This window comes from Pelophylax lessonae (assembly GCF_965119305.1).
Source record: "Pelophylax lessonae genome assembly, chromosome: 12".
NCBI classification, from domain to species: Eukaryota; Metazoa; Chordata; class Amphibia; order Anura; family Ranidae; genus Pelophylax; species Pelophylax lessonae.
Window position 1 is genome coordinate 98,647,623 of NC_138779.1, and position 20,965 is coordinate 98,668,587.

Below are 20,965 nucleotides of genomic sequence, written 5' to 3' on the forward strand. Positions count from 1 at the left end.
AGCGGGTGTGGATGGAGTGAAGGCCTGATAGGCAGGTTCAGCTCCGGCGTGCCACGAGGAGGCAGCGTGTACCGTGCATCGCGGTTTCACAACGCTATGGGCTGGAGCTGGAACGCATTGGTGGCTCTTCCGGGTGACGTGCGGCCGGCGTGTGACGTCAACGCGTTTCGCGTGCGTGACGCACGCTTCGTCAGGACGTTATTGGATAGTACGGAGGGTCAATATAAAGGGAAGTAGCCTGATTCGTAAGTGCTATCAGGTGACAGCACAACAGACATTCCTCTATTACCACCTCCTGTGCAGTTTAAAAATCAGATGGTTAAACGCCATCTTGTGGTAAAAAACAGGTAATGCTTGCTATATCGTGCCTACTGACATACATGGCGTGGCTCCAGAACTCAATCCAAAAAATCAGAAATAACCTTATGTTTTATCAGGACGTACACCAGCATATAGTCCAGGGTGTAGTCTCTCCATAGATTCCCATAGATCAAACTCATCACTGAATGCTGGTTATTACTGCCACGTTGAAAACTCTTCTGACAAGTCACATGGCATTTTTTCCCCATAATTACTATGTAAGACACAGCATAGAATAATCATACAGTGGAACGAATACTAGATTTGATAAACCGGTCAAGAAATCCATTAACCTGGTACAAATCAGGCTTAACCCCCAACCATGGCACAACTGCATATTCAAGGAAGGGCATTATTTTGTAATTAATTACATTTCAGTCCAGCTGGACTATAAGGATATGTTATTGTACATAGGTCTAGATCCCATAAAGAGAGACATTCATGGGTTTATATCAGCCCATGTTGGCGTGCTGAAGAGGAGGTCCCAGGACGATTTTCCTCCATATATGGACAGACATGGTCCAAGCAGAGTAAGGCCAACTAGAGGGGGGCTCTTGACACATAGTCCTAGTAAGGGATTTCAAAAGCACTGAGTGATAAAGACTGATGGCGTGGGGAGAATCAACTTTCACATCTTATTAATAACCTTTCAATCCTACATCCTTATATAACGCCTTGTTCTGCCCAATTTTTCACCTTTTTACCCAGCTGAAGCCAATCCGCCATAGCTAACCCCATGGTTCTACGGCTCCAGAAAGATACGAAGGCTCATGTCTGTGTTCAAGCCTAAAGGTACCAAAGTCTGGAGTCGGAAAATCCATGCCTTCTCCTCTTTTAACAGGACTCTATCAAAGTCACCTCTTCTAGAGGATATTTTTAAAGCCCAAAAGCCTATCACCTTCAGGCCTGAGGGGTCGCTGTTATGCTGTTCGGCAAAATGTATGCCAATGGGGGTCTCTTCTTTAAGGCGTACACTCTTTAGATGTTCCCCTCTCCTTGTCCGTAATTGCCTTTTAGTCTTACCTACGTACATTTTTTGACATGGGCACTCAATAATGTACAGTACTCGTGAGGTAGAGCAGTTTATAAAGGACTCAATTCTATAGGTTACCTTTGCTTGTGAGTCAGTATAGACTTGTGATTTCACCACATGGCTACAAATCTGGCAGTGACCACATGGGTACATTCCTCTTAAAGGTTGTAATTCGGTGAGCCAATTAGTTTTCGGAGTACGTATAAACTCAGAGCGCACCAGGTGGTCATTGAGATTTGTGGCTCTTTTGGCCATCAGTAGTGGTCGTGGGCCTACTATATTTTTAAGTTGTTCATTTTTTTGTAGTATGTGCCAATGTGATTGAAGTATTTGTCTCACCTCATTCCAGTGGCAGCCATATTTGGTAATTAAGCGCGGTAGATTGGGGTTTTCCATTTTCGGCTTATTTAAGGTCAAGAGGTCATCTCTATCCCTAACAGCTGCCTTCCTCCTTGCCCTCCTGATCATACGGTGAGAATAACCTCGTTCGCGAAACCTCGCATAGAGTTCTCTTGATTCCCGAATGTAATCCTCACTGGATGAACAATTACGCTTAATGCGGATAAATTGTCCCACTGGGATCCCCATTTTGAGGCTAGTTGGATGGTGGCTATCTGCCCTGAGGAGGGTATTCGCAGCTGTTAGTTTCCGGAATGTGGTGGTGACTAATTTTCCTTCTCCAAGTTCAACATTTAGGTCTAGAAAGGAAATGGATTTCCTATCGACGGTATAGGTCAACCGAATATTTCATTGATTAGCATTAAGTTCCAACATGAACTGCTCTAATTCTAGTGGTGTACCTTCCCAGACCATGAGAACATCGTCTATGTACCTCAGCCAGGTCAACGCGTGGCTGAGGTACATAGACGAGGTGTACACCACTTCCTCCTCCCACATTCCGAGGTGCAGGCATGCATATGATGGTGCCCATGGGGCACCCATAGCAGTACCTCTTATTTGCTGATAGAAGTGGCTTGAGAATTGAAGGACATTATTCAGAAGGGAGAATTTGAGTAATTCCAAGAGGAATTCATTTTGAGGGCCTTTTAGGGGAAATTTCTGTTCCAAAAAGTGATATACTGAGAGTAGCCCCCAGGGGTGAGGAATTGAGGTATAGAGGGACTCCACATCTATGCCTACGAGCAGTACTTCAGTAGTGAACTCAAGATCCTTGATCTTGTTCAGGACGTCCCCCGTATCTCTCACATACGAGGGAAGGTCGAGAACAAGATCCTTGATCAATGAATATAAACAGTAAACAGTGCAGCGCTCTAAAACTAGTAAAACACAATGGAATAAATCGCAGCTAAAATCGCAGATAAAACACAAAAGCAAAGTCCATCTAAAAGAGCCAGATCAGAGGTCGGGTAAGAAGTAATAGGTGTAGTAGTCCTTATAAGGTGCAAAGATTTCTAATAAATTCCCGAGGAGCCAGGTGCAGATAGCAGAAGACACACACACTCCCTCCACCTTCCAGAGTGGCCTCTCACCTTATTAAGGTTTTACACGGGCATTGTAAACATAGACACATCACCAACTCCAACCTCTTGACAATCCTTCCGGTAATCAATGAAGGAAAACCAATCTGTAGTAAGCATGAACCTACACAGCTTCGTACTGCACACTCCTGGATGTCTCTCCGATGACAGGGTATTGTAAGGAGAAAAAAACGCCAGGATAGTGTAATACTGATTTTTTATTAAGATTAAAAACTTCATAAAATGGCCTCTTACTTGTTATAGATGGATATCAGGCATATACCAATAGAAAGACCGGGACAGCGGGACTCGCTCGGTGTCACTCGGTCTCCTCCGTGCCAGCGGGTGACGTCAGACGCTCAACTCCTCCTCCCTCCGCACGCGTATCGCCTCCGTGGGTGGAGGCTTCGTCAGCGATGAAGAGGATAGGTCCAACGTCACCTTATTAGTAAACCTCCCCTTAATCTGATTGGCCAGTCCTTCTACAACGTTCCCATGGATACCCTAATGCCGGAACTAGAGGGAAATCCCAGCTCAGACTTCAGACAATCCCGAGTATGGCTATAAACAAGATGAGAGGAAACTTAACCCCTTCTCCACCTTCGGGCAGCATAATACGCTCCCCAAAGCCAATTATTAACAGGATCAGGATGGATAGCACTCAATTGATGTGCTTAATTAAGACTTTAAAAAGTAATAAATAATACAACAGCGTATGACGCCGTATACCCGTTGGCACGGAAGAATATATACATCATAAATATACATACGCTGTTGTATTATTTATTACTTTTTAAAGTCTTAATTAAGCACATCAATTGAGTGCTATCCATCCTGATCCTGTTAATAATTGGCTTTGGGGAGCGTATTATGCTGCCCGAAGGTGGAGAAGGGGTTAAGTTTCCTCTCATCTTGTTTATAGCCATACTCGGGATTGTCTGAAGTCTGAGCTGGGATTTCCCTCTAGTTCCGGCATTAGGGTATCCATGGGAACGTTGTAGAAGGACTGGCCAATCAGATTAAGGGGAGGTTTACTAATAAGGTGACGTTGGACCTATCCTCTTCATCGCTGACGAAGCCTCCACCCACGGAGGCGATACGCGTGCGGAGGGAGGAGGAGTTGAGCGTCTGACGTCACCCGCTGGCACGGAGGAGACCGAGTGACACCGAGCGAGTCCCGCTGTCCCGGTCTTTCTATTGGTATATGCCTGATATCCATCTATAACAAGTAAGAGGCCATTTTATGAAGTTTTTAATCTTAATAAAAAATCAGTATTACACTATCCTGGCGTTTTTTTCTCCTTACAATACCCTGTCATCGGAGAGACATCCAGGAGTGTGCAGTACGAAGCTGTGTAGGTTCATGCTTACTACAGATTGGTTTTCCTTCATTGATTACCGGAAGGATTGTCAAGAGGTTGGAGTTGGTGATGTGTCTATGTTTACAATGCCCGTGTAAAACCTTAATAAGGTGAGAGGCCACTCTGGAAGGTGGAGGGAGTGTGTGTGTCTTCTGCTATCTGCACCTGGCTCCTCGGGAATTTATTAGAAATCTTTGCACCTTATAAGGACTACTACACCTATTACTTCTTACCCGACCTCTGATCTGGCTCTTTTAGATGGACTTTGCTTTTGTGTTTTATCTGCGATTTTAGCTGCGATTTATTCCATTGTGTTTTACTAGTTTTAGAGCGCTGCACTGTTTACTGTTTATATTTTTGCTACCCAGGTTTTGTTTCTGTGCCTGTTTTTAGTGTCCAGCTGCTATCTGATGGTTGAGCGCTGATATTTCTTACCATTTGTTTATTCTCCTTGATCAATGAGTCTAGATACTTCCCAATCCTGTCCAGTGGGCCCCCACAGGCAGACAATATAGGTCTGCCCGGGGGGTCCACTGGATTTTTGTGTATTTTTGGTATGATATAGAATGTGGGTACATTGTATTCTACCACTTGCAGGTATTGTTTCTCCCTAGTAGTGATTAATCTAGCTTCATGGGCGAACTTAAGTTTCTCATTGATGTTAGTTACTAACCCTGGTAGCGGATTATGTTGGAGTTTTTTATAGGTGTCTTTATCTGATAGGAGGCGTTGTACTTCCCTCTCATAATTATCCGCTGTTAGTAACACCACATTTCCTCCTTTGTCACTTTTTTTAAATGACTAAATCACTAGCTTTTTTTGAGGTCACGTAAGGCTGTTCTTTCATCACGCGTGAGATTGTCGGAGGAGAGTGAGTCCCAGTTGACCTGTTTAAGATCTTCCTCCACAAGCATTAAGAAGGAGTTTAGCCATTTGTTTGTACAAAATTTGGGCATTGTGGTTGAACGTATGCGGATATTGTTCCTTCTCAAATTGTCAGTGTCTTGTGAGACATCTTCCTTTTTGCTAGCCCATCGCTCGAATCCACCTCCATCCGAGACACAAAGGACTCCAGGACCGCCGTCAGTGCATCGACGGATGGTTGAGACCCAGAGGGCCCCGCAGCCTTAGAGAGGGGATGAGGTGGGGAGATGTGCTCTAAAGACTCCATGAGTTACCAGGTCGGACCCCACAAAAAAGTGTAACACACTGCAAGGGACAACCCCCACCGTGCTGGCAGCACCACCCGGTCACAAGGCACAAGCATCAAGCGATCCTCAGCAGAGAGGGAAAGAACTCCACCCAGCAGAAACAGGCAACTGCAGCCACCAGAATATTCTACACTCCACATGAGGCGATCAGAAAGTCAAAGGATCCAGAAGTCAGCACCAGGGGTTGAGGAGGGGCTCCCACCTCCGAAATTGCCACCCACGGGGCTCCACTGTCATGCCTACCGCTATTTTCAATGGCAAACCACAGCAAAATGGCCGCCGGACTACACAAACATGGCCACCCTAAATAGAAACACACAGCATCGAAATTGTGTTTGAATGTTTGCAGATAGCTGGAAGGGAGGGGAGTCCTATAGGAAAAAGTTGTCTAAATAACCTGTGACTTGGATGCCCAGAATTTTTATACGGTCACGGATATTTGTGTGTGAGATGATTTAGGGTTCTCTATAACTGACTGTTCTTGGGCAGATTTAGGTTAGAAAACAATGACGTGGTAGGAGTTTGGAACTTTATTTTGTACCCCTTTGAAAGTGTGACTCTGTGATGAAGATATAGGCAAACTTTGACATATTTCCCTCTTAGAGTAAGGTTTTTTTACTTATTTGGAAGGACGCTTAAAGGAAAGGTCTGGTAGATTTGGTGTTCCACGTCTTGGGCAAAAAGAAGGGTTGAATTTTGACTTTGAGACTGAGGTCTGAGTAAAATGATGAGGTCTACAGTGCCTTACAAATGCATGCCACAATTTTCACATACTTGTAAAAAAAAATTGAAAAACATTTACCATTTTACTTCCACTTCATAATTTTGTGTCACTTTGTGTTGGTCTATCACATAAAATCCCAATAAAACACATTTACGTTTCTGTTTGTAACATGACAGAATATGGAAAATTTCAAGGGGTATGAATACTTTTTCAAGGCACTGAAGGGTCCACAGCGGAAGGTGACTGTGCAGTCTTCTGCTGTGAAAGAAGAACATTCCCTCCTGTGACATATTTGCTAAGTTTGTCAAGTGCCACTCCAAAGATATCCTCCTTCAAAGAGCATACGCGTGAGGAGTCAAAGGCAGGCTTTAGCTGACCATGCCTTGAGCCAAAAGATTTTGCACATGTAAATAGGAATCAGAGCCATTCTAGAGATCTGTGTTAATACTTGTTCTAGAGCATCAACACAAAAGAGAAAGGAAGAGGGCAACAGCTCTTTTAAAGTATGGTCATGGAATACAGGATCATGTTGGTTGTTCTTTGTCCCAGCCTAGTTCACAGGTATCAATTGTAGCAATAGATGGTAGCAAAGCTAGGCCTATGAGAGTAAAGAATGCCTTTAAGAGCACCTCAGATGATCGGTCAGCAGAATCTTTAAATAAGGGAACATATTCAATTAGTACTGTAAAATGCTTAAGATTGAGACGGTAGGGTAAACGATTATAGTCCACTTCTTTGTGAACACTTTCCACTGGATGGAGCTTGGTAATGATTCTCTGAGGGGTGAAAATTATTTCTGGATTCGCTCAATCATCATAGATTATCCATTCTATTTATTGAGGAATGGGCTTTTTTTTAGATTTAGCAGATCTTTTTGCATTCTAAAAGGGCATGGTGAGAGAAAACCTAGTGCTGCGGCTAAGTACTGAGGCTCTTTGCCAACTGAAGTAAGCATATCTACATTGGAATGCATACTGCATGAAGCCAAAACATTAGGTGTATAGGAACCAGGGGGGGGGTGAGAAATCTTTCTAGGCCTCCTACAACAATGTCTCATAGTCCTGCTTAGTGCCTTCTGTCTGCATCTTCTAGTGCAAGCAGATAGGGATCAGACTCGGGAAGAGATGGTGGAGCTGGAAAGGGAGCTTGGTGCTTTTGAGGCCTGGATTGTAATGGTTGTATGAAAGCTGTTAGTTGTTCAAGGAATTGAGAGTTGCAAAAAAGTCTGCCTTTGTCAGATAGCCTGCTTGCTGTGTGCCTGGGAAAGAGCTAAATATTGGGGCCAGGGACCGCTGTTAAATTAGGGGCCTGTTCCGGTGCAAGGGAAGCATCGTTACCGAGTTAGTGGTTTCAAGGCCTTTGACAGAGCAAATGTTCTCCTGACCTTTTGCAGTGGCTCCCTTGTGCTTGGTTTCTGCCATTGCTGCATGTGAGGGTAATCCATTGTAGGGGCCTCACATAATAGGGGGTGGAAACAGGGTAAGCAAGTCCATCAGGGAGTACATAAACTGGATGCAGACCATCAGGTTGCAAAGTTTGCATGGCAAAAGGGTTGTAGGAAGCACCTGAGTGCCCTACAAATGCTGGAGTGATGGTAAAGTGTGTGATGTGTAGTGTGATGCAACACCTAGTCATCCACCTGAGACTAAGCTTCGAGTGGTTGAGATTTAGCATCAAGTCTGAAGGGTTTACATTTCTGAAGAGATTATGTGTCAACGCATCTTTAAATATGCACATAAACCGTGTAAAAAAAAAAAAAAAAAAAGTAATAAAGATATCTTGTTTCATATTTGCAATGGGGCTACAGTAATTGTGTTTCATATTTGCAATGGGGCTACAGTATTTGTGTCATAAAAAGGGTGAGCTTGTTTTTAATGTCCACATCACTAGTCCCTATATAGTCCCTATGTGGCAATTCCCAGTGGGGTATAAAGGCATAGATCATCTGTACCAACAAAAAAAAAAACTTCCCATGCAAATAAGGGCCGTCTGTAGATAAATAAATAAAAGTGCCTCTTTGACCAAAGTTGAAAAATGCCCTTGCTATAGGTGTAGGCCATTTATGTACCTCATGAAGCCTGACTGGAAAATTTCTAGAATGTTGCTAAGCGCTGCCTAGCTCTTAAGCTGGATACACATTACCTTCAAGTATGTAGTATAAGGGCTTGACTGATTGCATACAAATTGAAAGGGTTTAGATTTGACCTCCTATTATATGGTTTTGGTAAATCTAAAGGAAAAAATCTAAAGACAATTGTATGGTGTGTATGGCCCATTAGATCACCTTTACCCAAAAACTGCCTATGCAGAAAAAGGAGGTCTCTGGATAAAAAACTCTGCGGCTCTCACCAAAGTTGAATAATGCCCTTGCTATGGATGTAGGCCATTTACATACCTCATTAAGCCTGACTAAAAAACTACTAGGACATTGCTGAGAGCTGCCCAGCTGTTACTGTTCACTTTCACCATCAAAGGACTGAGCACTCACACAATGAGTTCAGAGAGACTGCATCATGGGAGAGAGAGCATGCAAGGGTGTTTAAACCCGAGAAAGAGCTTACTTCTGTAATGGTGAACATGAGTCTTTTTGCAATGTCTTTGGCAAAATTCTAGGAGTTTTCCAGTCAGGCTTCATGAGGTATGTAAATGGCCTAAACCTATAGCAAAGGGCATTATTCAAATTTGGTCAAAGCTGCACAGCTTGCTTTTATCTAGACGTCCTTTATATGCATTAGCAGTTTTTTTAGTAAAGATAAACTATGCCTTTAGAACCCGCTTGGATTTGCCACAGCAACTGATACCAGGTGCGGATTTAACAATGCACAAGGACAAAAGTCCTAAACCAGCACCATAAAAAAGGCAACCGGGACTTAATTTTTAAAAAATTCACATTAAACACCCCTCTGATACTGTAATCATACTGAAACTCAAAAATCATCGGAACATTGAGAGCAATGTGGGCTCCTGCAGACATGTCCTCTAGCATTCAGCTCGCATCTCTGTACAAGCTTTCGGTTTGAAAGCCGGAGAACATGTCATGCTCATCAGCGCTCCCCAGCCCATTAAAATTACAGGCCCGTTTGATACTGTGGAAGATGGCACTTGCAGTGAATTCATTCACAGGAATCTTTGAATGAATTACATGGCTGTGTGGGTGAATCACCACATAGCTGTACGGTTTTTAAAAAGGGACAGTGGGTGCAGGGAGAAGATCCCCCGCCCGCTGTCACAGGTGAAATTTGCCTTTAAATAAAACTCTCAAAGTCAAAAAACATTCAGGATCAGCCAAATGTGTACTGGCTTGTACTAAGCTGTTTTTTAAGAATACAAAAACCACCACCAAAGCTCAACTTTAATGGAGATGGGAAAAACAGTCTGTAGCTCGACAAATACTAAAAAAAAAAAAAAAAGAACAGGTGGAACACAAATTTTTTTCAATAGCAGCACTTATTTTGCCATTCAACAAACCTTTACACTAAAATTTTAACTTTTTTTTTTCTCTCCTTTAACAAAACTGCAGTACTTCAATCAGTTTGCTGTCCTCACCTTTAAGCAGCTGCCCAATAAGCAGTGCATTGGGTCCTTTTTCTGAACTTTGCACCAATGAGTTTGCTATTTTGGTGAGATGCCCCATAAAGCCTTTCCTCCGTCCACCTTCAGACCTAAAACATTTAAAGGACTAACATAACAACAACATAGGTTGCATCGCAAAAATACAGGGTACAATAAACTCCTAATAGACTGCTAATACAAAATAATCTTTATCTAGATTCATGCTTTCTTAACCATAAGCTTAGGACTCATCCGTAAAGTTTTTTGAGAGTCTGAACTAAGCTACATTGCACTGTATGGAACTGCTCACACCGCTGCATTTACATCATTAAACTGTGCCGCATAAGGATCCGTAAAATCAAAGTGGTAAAAACTGGATTTTTGTACTTACTATAAAATCCCTTTCTCTGAAGTTCAACAGACGCAGCTCCATGTCTTCTTTAGATCATTGGGTTATGTTCCTCCAATAGGGAATAGGACACTAGGCAGGAAAAAGCTTTACCACGCCTATGGGGCTGTCCCTGCAGGCATAACCCCACACACTCTGCTACGGGCAGCTAGTTTCATTGCAAGCATTGCAAAATTCACTCAGAAGTAGAGGGCAGGTGCTGCGTCTGTCGAACTTCAGAGAAAAGGATTTTAGGTTAAGTACAAAAATCCAGTTTTCCCTATCGTTCTACAGACGCAGCTCCAGATCTTCTTTAGATCATTGGGATGTCCCAAAGCAGTATTTTCATGAGGGGTGGGAAGACAATGCAAAGAAAAAAACGTAGCCAACCAGTTAATATGAAAAATCAACCAGGAACAACTGGAGCTTACATAGAAAAAAAACACACACCCTCAAAGAGAACAAAAAAGATTATCTTTAAACCGCAGCCTGCAAAAACTTGCGACCAAAAAAGGCATCAGAAGATGCCAACACATCAACTTTGTAGAATGTTGTGAACGTATGCACAGACGACCAAGTTTCTGCCTTGCAAACTTGCATCACTGACACCCAAAAGCCTAAGAAGCACTCAGCGCTCTAGTAGAATGCGCCTTCACAGGGAAAGGAGGAACCTGACCCTTCAATGATCAAGCCTGAACAACCATCTGCCTGATCCATCTGGATATGGTCGCAGCAGACGCAGCCAATACCTTACGAGGTCCCTCGATAAGGACAAATAGAGCATCTGATTTACTGAAAGACTCATTGGCCGCCAGGGTAACCCTGATCGCCCGAACCGCATCCAAAGAATGCAAGGCAATTTCCTTGGGATGCTTAGGCTTGGGACAGAGTGAAGGCAGCATAATGTCTTCATTCAAATGAAAATCAGAAACCACCTTAGGGAGAAAAGACTGATTTGGTTGGATTACCACTTTATCTCTATATGGACTACCAAATAAGGTGAGCGGCATGACAAAGTCAGCAATTCAGATACTCAGCAGGCCCAAGTGATAGCAACCAAAGACAACCTTCTGAGACAATGAAAGCAGAGGAATCTCCCGAATGTTCTCAAAAGGTTTTTGAAGAACAGATAATACCAGATTCAGATCCCATGGAGGTAGCAGGGACCGTCTTGGAGGAGACATATGGCGCACTCCCTGAAGTACAGGCCGTAGCTAATAGCCAAAGCCGACACTTGGCCTTTGATAGTGCCCAAAGCCAACTACTGTTCAACCCCTTTTTTGCAGAAAGGCCAAAATCCTAGCTACTGAAAACAAGTGAGGCTGCACCTTCAGCGATTCCCCCTAATGAAATGTACGATTTCCAGGTACAATAGTATATCTTCGTGGAAGTAGACTTCCGAGCCTTCAATAGCGTAGGAATCACAGAGTCAGAAAGACCTCTATTCTTCAACACCTGGCTTTCAACCACCATGCCGTTAAAGCCAGTGACTGTAAAGCAGGATGGAAGATTGGACCTTGAGACAACAGATCTTGCCTGAGAGGAAGTCAAGGAGCATCGGCGACCAACCTTACTAGGTCTGCATACCGAGACCAATGAGGCCAGTCTGAAGCCACCAGAATCCCTTCCACCTCTATCCTACGTAAAAGCCTCGGCAGGAGTTTCAATGGAGGAAAGGCATAAATCAGCAGATACTGACCCCCAGGAGTCACCAGCGCCTTCTTGTTGAGATGAGACACAAACAGATCAACCTCAGGCGTCCCCCACCAAACACACAGGAGATGAAACACCCCCGGGTGTAGGGACCACTCCCCTTGATCCAACACCTGACAACTCAGGTAATCCGCTTACCAGTTTTCCACACCTGGGATGTGCACAGCAGAGAGGGTTAGAACAAATTTTTATGCCCAAGCCAGAATCTCGGCCACCTACCTGGCCGCCAAGACACTCTTGGTTCCCCCCTGGTGATTGATGTAAGCCGTGGCATTGTCGGATTGCATTAGAACCAGACAGACAATCTTGCAGACGAGTCGTCCAATGGCTCAAACAAAGCTTCATTGCTCTGAGCTCTAAAAAAGGTATCGGCAGTTTGGACTCTTCTACTGTCCAGGTTCCCTGGGCACAGAGCTTCCCCAGCACCCCGCCCAAGCCCGACAGGCTGGCGTCCGTGGTTACCACCGTCCAAAACAATGGGAGAAAGGACTTGTCCTAGCATAGTGCTGGAAAATGAAACCACCATAACAGAGCACATCTTGTGTTGCGGCTCACCCGAATCAAAGTGTCCAAGGATTTTGGATCCTTGCTCCATTTGACAAGAATCTCCCTTTGCAAAGGTCTGGTATGGAACTGAGCAAACGGAACCGCCTCGAAGGTTGACACCATCAGACCCAAGGCCCGCATGCAAGTTCGCAGAGGACAAATTATTTGCCAACAACTGGATCGCCTCCTGCAACTTCTGCAGCTTGTCCAGGGGGAGAAAGACCCTCACCAAAGCTGAGTCCACAGTCGGGCCCAGATGATCCTCAAAAAATAACACATTTCCCTTTAATAGTGAAGACCGAAGTCCCAGCAGGGAACTAGGTCCTATTCCTAAACTAGGCAAAAACGAACTGGCTGCTGTAGCAGAGTGTGAGGTTATGCTTGCAGGGACAGCCCCATAGGCGTGGTAAAGCTTTTTCCTGCCTAGTGTCCTATTCCTGATTAGAGGAGCATAACCCAATGGTCTAAAGATATGGAGCATCGTCTGTTGATGAACGATAGAGAAATCTGCATCAGTGGTCAGTAATTTCCTTGTGTATGCATCTAAACCTGTATGGACACAAGCACACTATTAAATGTATAAATTTGAGCTATACAATGAAAGAAGAATTTCACAGACATACATTTGTTTCTAAAAATATTGTTAAATCAAAGTACTTTTCTGACTGCTATGTGAACTTTTTTTTGTGCATGTGCAACAACGATCAGCGGCAATTTGATTACAAAAATAAGCCTATATTTATATTTATTAATTTATAGTTTCTCTCCAACCCAAAAAAAAAACCCCCCCACAATTGCCTTTCTACAAAGATACAAAGCTGCTTCCAGATGCAGTGCAACCTCTCAGAGATATGCAGCGTTTGTAGAAAGGCAATCGTGGGTTTTTTATTTTTGGTTGGAGAGGAACTATAAATCCCCTACCTCCGAGCCAAATTTGGAAACCCCGGACATGTTTGGGGCACGAGCTGTGGCCCTGCAACTGTACCCACTCCAAGCTTGCCATACTGCACCAAGCTGACCTAACCCTGGGGGCTAGGGGCACCAAATTTGGCACAGGGATACTAGAGGCCCCCAGAGGTAGACCTCCCTCATCTCTGTGCCAAATTTGGGACCCTGGACTTATTCAGGGCCTGAGCTGTGGCCCCCTCAAAGTTCGTCTACCATGACTGCACCTATAGTACACCCTGCCGTCATCCAGCCTGTGTCCTCATCCCGCAGCCTGTGTCCCCGCCGTCATTCAGTCTGCCCCCCATAAAAGCAGCCAGTGTCCCCCCATCACGCAGCCAGCCTGTCCCCCATCATCCAGCCAGCCTGTCCCCCATCATGCAGCCATCCTGTCCCCCATCATCCAGCCAGCCTGTCCCCCATCCCGAAGCCAGCCTGTGTCCCCCATCACGCAGCCTGTGTTCCCTGCCGTCATCCAGCCTGTGTCCACCATTATGTGCTGTTCACAATTGTGTTTTTTTTTCTTCTTTTTTTATTGAGAGGAACTATAAATCCCAGCATGTACTTTCAAGCTTAGATTCACATTTTTTTTTGAGGAACTATAAATCCCAGCATTCCCTTTCAGGCTTAATTGTACAAGTTACTGTGGGGGATAGCACTGTGCAGGGGTTACTATTTGCCAAAAGCTGCTACTGTAAGGCACTGTCCACGTGCGCAGTAGTATTCTATTGAGCTGACGAGAAGTCTAACTCTCGTGCACGGATTTGGAGTTCTCCGTGAATGGGCATTGCCGTTCGCGCATGCGCAGTAGTATTCTATTGAGCTGCCGAGAAGTCCAACTCATGCACAGAGTTGGAGTCCTCTGTGAACGTGCTTTCAAGGCTGCGCATGCGCAGTAGCGGTAACTTGCTGAGATCTCCGACCAGAAGTGACGCAGGTTGGAGATCTCAGCAGGTTGGGAATTTCTGCAGTACACCAGACCTGCAGATGGGCATTATGGAGGTAGGCAAGGTACCAGATAACACATTCTAGTAGCCATGGCAACGGTAGATTTGTCGACTCCTGTATTTGTGTGTGTGTATGTATATTATACACATGCACACAAACACACACATGCAAACACACACTAAAACAAAACTATTTTTTTCTATAAGCAATACAAACTTACTGTTCTTTTTCATTATCCTCCCATGCTGAAAGTATCCTCTGTACAATCTGACATTTCTGTAAAAGCTGGCATTAAACAAATAAAAAGATAATTAATCCTAGATTTCTATATCAGAGTCAGTTTTTAATTTTTCACAGCTCTTTATGAATATTAGCACAGAAGACAAGCGACAAAGCACAAATCTCTTTTCTGAAGTCAGTGTTTACTGATAACAGAGCAGAGTTAAGTCAATCATGGGCAATACAGGATAGAACTAAAGCAGGGGTCATCAAACTTTCCAAACAAACGCCAGTTTACCGTTCTTCAGACTTTAGGGGGACTAGATTGTGGCCACTGGAGGTAGAAAGAATGTCCAGGATTCAGTGGGATTAAACAATGCCTCAGACTTGAGCAGTGGGAGTACATAAATTACACAGCACCTTTGGTCAGTGGGAATATACATAGAGCCCCATAGGTGGTGTCAGAGGGAGGACCAGCGCCCCACCGGTGGCGTCAGAGGGAGGACCAGCGCCCCACCGGTGGCGTCAGAGGGAGGACCAGCGCCCCACCGGTGGCGTCAGAGGGAGGACCAGCGCCCCACCGGTGGCGTCAGAGGGAGGACCAGCGCCCCACCAGTGGTGTCAGTGCAGAAAGGATGCCATACGTTTTGTGTCAGCTGAAGCAACAGAACCTTTGATCAGTGGGAGAATGGTGCATCAAGGGCCAGATAAAGACTAGAAAAGGGCCTCATCTGGCATGTGGCATGTGGGATGCAGTTTGGAGACCACAGAACTAAAAGGTATGTGCAGACAATTCTAGATATAAACTTTAGAACCCTATTTGTAGTTTATAACTTTTAAAGGACAACCCCACACAAGTTACACTTGATTTAACAGTTTTTCATTTTTTTTTTTTTTTTTTAAACTGTTGCTTGGGTCCTTGTTGGAGGATTTCCCCTTGCTTGCTGTCTCTAATTTTCATTGAAATATGAAGAGTGCAACAATAGCACAGACAACAAAATGAAGGTTCTTTTCCATTTAGATCTATGAAAAATATTCTGGTAGCCTATCACAGCAATATTTATGTAAATGTTTCCATACCGGTACATGAATGAGGTTTTCAAGTGGCAAACTGAAATTTCTGTGAAATTGTTAGGCAGGGTGTCATCTTTAAAATACATTTTATACAATATCTCAACTTATCAACTTAAAAATAGTTTTTTAATTAAAATTAAATGTTCTTCACTATAAATAAACGTCAATGTAACTCTAGATTATGAGACTTAAAAAAAACAAAAAAAAATACAATACAATTCAAATTAAATTAAATGTTCTTACATATTTAACCAGTTCGTTCTCTTGGACTTCACTTTCATTTGTTTCTTGAATAGGGATTGAATTTAAAACCGTTGCGATGCAGACCTCAATTTGTGAGTGCAAGAAGTTATTGTACATGTACTTGAAATACAAATCCTGAAACATGGAGATACAAAGTGTTAAAAGGTACTTAGTGGGGGGGGGAGAGTTATGTACACATACATACCTTATAACCTATACTTACTAGGCTAGGTTCACACATGCCTGGCTGCGGTTAGTTTTTAAAAGGAGTCTGGTGCAACTTTATTTACTAGTGCAGGTGAACATTTTTACTCAAATTCACACCTGAACCGGACCTAAAAATGACACAGGACTCTTTTAAAACCGACCTCAGCTGCCCCTGACATGTGTGAACCGGAACCATTGCAAACCGGTCCAGTTCACATGTTATGCGAATTGGGTACAGTTCAAAAAGCATGTGATTCGCATATATGTGAACCAAACCTAAAATACAGGTTATTAACCACTTCCCGACCGCTTACGTTATATTTACTGTGGCAGGCTGGCTCGTACAGGCAAAACAACGTAGGTCTACGTCCCTTGCCTGGGAGGAACTAGGGGGCAAGCGCGCGCGAAGCCGATGCGTGTAAGGCGGCTCTGATTGCTGCCTGACACCCGTGATCGCTCCCCGCAGAGAGAGGACGGTCGGCTGTTGTAAACACCTTCTCCCTGAAATGATGACAGAGCTAATGTGATCCTTTTATATAGGATCACATGTCTCTGTGGTCATCTCCGAAGCCACGCCTCCCCCGTTAGAATCACACCCCTAGGGTCAAATTTAACCCCTTGATCACCTATACTGTTAACCCCTTTCCTGCCAGTGTCATTATTACAGTAACAATGCATATTTTTAGCACTGATTACTGTAGTAATGTCACTGGTACCCCCCAAAAGCATCAAAAATGTCTAGTTAGGGGTCTGATCTGTTCGCCGCAATGTTGCAGCCCCGCTAAAAATCATTAATCGCCGCCATTACTAGTAAAAAAAAAATAAATAAAAATGACATAAATCTTTCCCGTAGTTAGTAGACGCGATAACTTTTGCGCAAACCAATCAAAATATGCTTATTGCGATTTTTTTTACCAGAAATATGTAGCAGAAAAAAAATTGGCCTAAAATGTTAAAAAAATTTTGATTTTTAATTTTTTTGGGGGGGAAGTGAAAAGTTAAAGTGTTTTTTTTTTTTTTAAATTGTCACTCTATTTTTGTTTATAACGCAAAAAAAAAAAAAAAAAAAAAAAAAAAAAAAAAAAAAAAATCGCACAGGTGATCAAATACCACCAAAAGAAAGCTCTATTTGTGGGGAAAAAAACAACGTAAATTTTGTTTGGGTACATCGTCGCACAATCGTCCTTTAAAGTAACGCAGTGCCGAATCGCAAAATAGGGCCTTGTCATTAAGGGGCAAATCCTTCCGGTCTTAAATTGGTTAAAATAAAAAAAAATTTATATACACCTACATAACTTTATATATTTATACTTAGGCTTCATGCATATGAGACATTTTTGCAGCTGCTGTTAGGGGAATCAGGTGTTTTTTTTCCTGTCTCAAAACACTGTGTGGTGCCATTATTTATAACTGCACACCGAGCCACAAATATAGTTGGTGCTAATGGACTTGCACAACAGCACACCACAATATGCAAACCTTGCTTTGTGATGTTTTTTTTCCTCAGTAGCCACACATTGGCAGCCCATTCTTGATTATATGGCTGGTGTAATGCAACACATTGACTTAAATGCAGTAGCACACTGCAATGGATTAGCATAGTGCGAAAGGAGCCTTAATATTTTCTTTCACACTGTGTGATGTGTGGGCTATGAAGATTTAAGAGGGGGCTTCCAAAAATGCCAGTCAGTATGTGCTTTCCATATGGTTTTAGAAACTTGCATATCAGCTGCTATATTATGTTTGAGATCCTAGAAATGAGTTTAGAAGCAGTTCAGAGTTTAATAAGACATTTACCGTTAAAAAAAACCACGCAATATGTTGAAAAACACATATACAGAATTAGGCTTCATGTATGCTACAGCTCCTAAACTTGTGTAGGAATTTTTTTTTTTTTGCCAAAGCTCCTAAACTCAATTTCATATAAGCCTGTGTGTCCATGTACACATATAGGCTTTTAGGATCCTTTAGGAGCTGCTGGGGTTAGGGGAGGTTCAACCTTCCTCTCCTGAACGCAGAAGAATCGAATTCAGGATAGGAACCTTTTGACCGCCGGACGCAAGACAGTGCTAAAATTGCAGCACACTGCGGTCATATTAGGCTATATGTAGCTTTATAAGTAAAGTATAACTAAAAAGGCAAAACTTTTTTTCTTAGTTTTGAATAGAGTGAAGAGGGAATAGAACCCCTGACAGTTTTTATTGCCGTCTGTGTCCCTGTTAGGGAGAGTCACCCTCTCTATTTTTCCTGTTCACCATTATCATTGAAAGTAAAAGTAAAAGAAAATCCCACATTTTGATTTGTCCCCAGAAAAGTAATACAAGGGGAAATCTTCCAATGGGGATACTAGTTCCGATGACCTGGCAGTCCCCCTCCAAAAAATCCCTAATTTGCAGGGATTGCCTCTCACTTCCTGCTTGGCTATGGGGCAGGAAGTGAAAGGGAAATCTCTGTAATGGAACACAGATGGCAAAAAAAAAAAAATCTGACAGGGGTTATAACCCTCTCTTGCTTCATCCAAAATGGAAAAAAAAAAAAAAAAAATTTGCCTATAGTTCTACTTTAAGCATTTAAAAAAAAAAAAAAAAAAAAAACTTTAAAAAGCAATTTCTAAATATTTTGCTACATTGCGCTGATCCAACCCACCCTCTACTGCCTGTTATTTATCACCATGTTCATCTGTGTTCTGCCACAATGTTTACATGGGGGTGATGCGTCCTCTACTTCCCACTGCGTGTGCGTGTGTGTAGTAGAATGGCATTGATCTATACGGGGACCGAGAGACTGATCTGTAGAACTGCAAGGTGCTCTGATGCGCATGCATAGGAAGCAGAAACCCAACCACTAGGCTACTTTAGTGACAGTTTTGCTCTCCACCTACCTCCAATGATGCCAGCACATACCAGCAATCTGCTCCCAGCACAGCACAAGTGACGTGTAAAAGCAACAAATAAGTTGTGATGAGGACATTCTGTGCTGGAAGCCAATAGCTGGTATCTGCAAAGAGCATTGCAAGTTAGACAGCAGCAACACTGTCACTAAATACCAGGTCCACTCTAAAGGTAGGGTAGAGTCTTTGGGATAAACCAAAAGGCCGCCAAAACCTCACAGAAGCAGCAAGTAATAACATTGGGGTTTATTTACTAAAGGCAAATCCACTGTGCACTACAAGTGCAGTCGCTGTAGATCTGAGGGGGACATGCAAGGAAAAAAAAAAAACGCATTTTTGCTTGCACATGATTGGATGATAGAAATTAGCAGAGCTTCCCCTCATTTCAGATCTTCCCCTCAGTTCTAGAGCGACTGCACTTCCAAGTGCATTTGCAGTGCACAGTGGATTTGCATTTAGTATATCAAGCCCATTGTGTTGCTACTATGCATGTTCTCTGGCATAGACATTTAAATGAAAGATCAGCACCATTCACAACAGCCATAGACATGGGAAAGCAACTGAGTAGTTCCTGCAGCAAATAAGTCTATGTTGCAATGTGAATTATGGCCCCACCAGCTCATTCCAACTCCCAACTCTCTGGCTTACATAGGCACTGTTCTCATTGGCCTGGTAGCTCATACCACCATCGAACCCCAGTACCCCCCCCCCCCCCCAAGCGAAAACCTCTGCTGCTAACAGGGGGTACTATATCTGCAGTACAGCTGATACAACCCCCTCTCCATCTCTGCAAGAGGACAACCTCATACCACTCCCTTCACCACTGGGTATGCACCCTCTGGACCATGCTTATAACGTCTCCACCACTGCACCTTTATGGCAATCCCCTGTGCTCCCCTCTACCGCAGCTGATGCCCATCCTCCTCTCCCCTGGACCACATTACACACCAACCATCATTGTTACCACAGCCCTTGACCCCCTGCCCACCTCTGCTCTCACTATCTCTACATTTCCCCATTTACTGGTCACTGCACCAACACATGCCCCAGCGCTTGCAACCACTGTACCAATACACACGTCTGTGCGCTCTACCACAGCAGTGAAGCACCCTTCCGTATTCAGCCTGTTCAAAAAATAAGCACATTTTGCTAGTCTGTAATTTAAATTATCTACATACAATGAAGTTGTGTAGGTTATCTATAAGAAAATGTACTTGCAAAAGAAAGGTCATACTTACCAGCATGGTGTTGATGGAATCAAGTTTTATAAGTTCCTGATTTAAAGCCCTGTTGTTCGCATTAATTGTGCTTGCAAGCATTTTCACTACATGGAGACGAGTATTCCCTAAGGGTGGATCAAGAACACCCCAAGTTGTAAGTAAACTTTGTTTCTAGAAAGGAAAAATAAAAAATGTCAAGATGTTTACGTTAACAAAAATATGTTGTGGGTATACTTTACAAAAAGCAAAGTATAGAATAATTTTCTATGCCAATTCATAACGTCTATGCTGCGCTGGCACAAGATGATCAATTTCCAAATGCATGGTGTTATCTGCATTTTTTATTTTATATCTCATGCTAAATTTAATCCCAATATTAAGCACACAAACATACAGAAAACATTGCCAAGGTGTGGAAACATTTTTATTTCTCAAGAATTATTTGAGAGGATGATAAATTAGGATTTTTGGTTTACCAGTAAAATTCTTCATCTCACAGGACTACTTGGGTTGCGTTGCCACCTTCAGGTGAATAGACACTGACCAAAAAAAAAGGCAGGATTCCAGGCAAATTTTTGCCCAGCTCAGCCAAGCTTCATTTTTTGAGCAAGCAATGAGGAAAACAAAAAGGGAGGAATGCCTGCGTCTTGTGATGTACTCCAAGAAAAGGATTTTACAGGCAAGCCAAAAAAATCTTTCTTATTTGTACATCACTAGACACAGGGGCACTTCATATTCATGACTTCTTGGGAAGTCCCAAATTACTGAACGTGAGGAATGAACAACCCAATAAGGCCAGAATGCCACAAACCCACATAGAGTAGGGCGAACCCCACTAAAAAGCTACATGCAG

At 43.2% G+C, this 20,965-nt stretch overlaps 1 protein-coding gene across 2 annotated transcripts in view; it reads right to left on the reverse strand.

Annotated features, from left to right (window-relative positions):
- Positions 1-20,965, reverse strand: part of PPP6R1 (protein phosphatase 6 regulatory subunit 1) — a 327,149-nt gene that overhangs the window by 148,034 nt on the left and 158,150 nt on the right. For both annotated transcript variants that reach the window (XM_082274358.1, XM_082274359.1), the window contains exons 9-12: positions 20,131-20,283; positions 15,796-15,930; positions 14,480-14,544; positions 9,714-9,829 (exon numbers count right to left, since the gene is read on the reverse strand). In XM_082274358.1, coding sequence (XP_082130484.1) covers positions 9,714-9,829; positions 14,480-14,544; positions 15,796-15,930; positions 20,131-20,283 — 469 coding nt within the window. The remainder of the gene's footprint in view (positions 1-9,713; positions 9,830-14,479; positions 14,545-15,795; positions 15,931-20,130; positions 20,284-20,965) is intronic.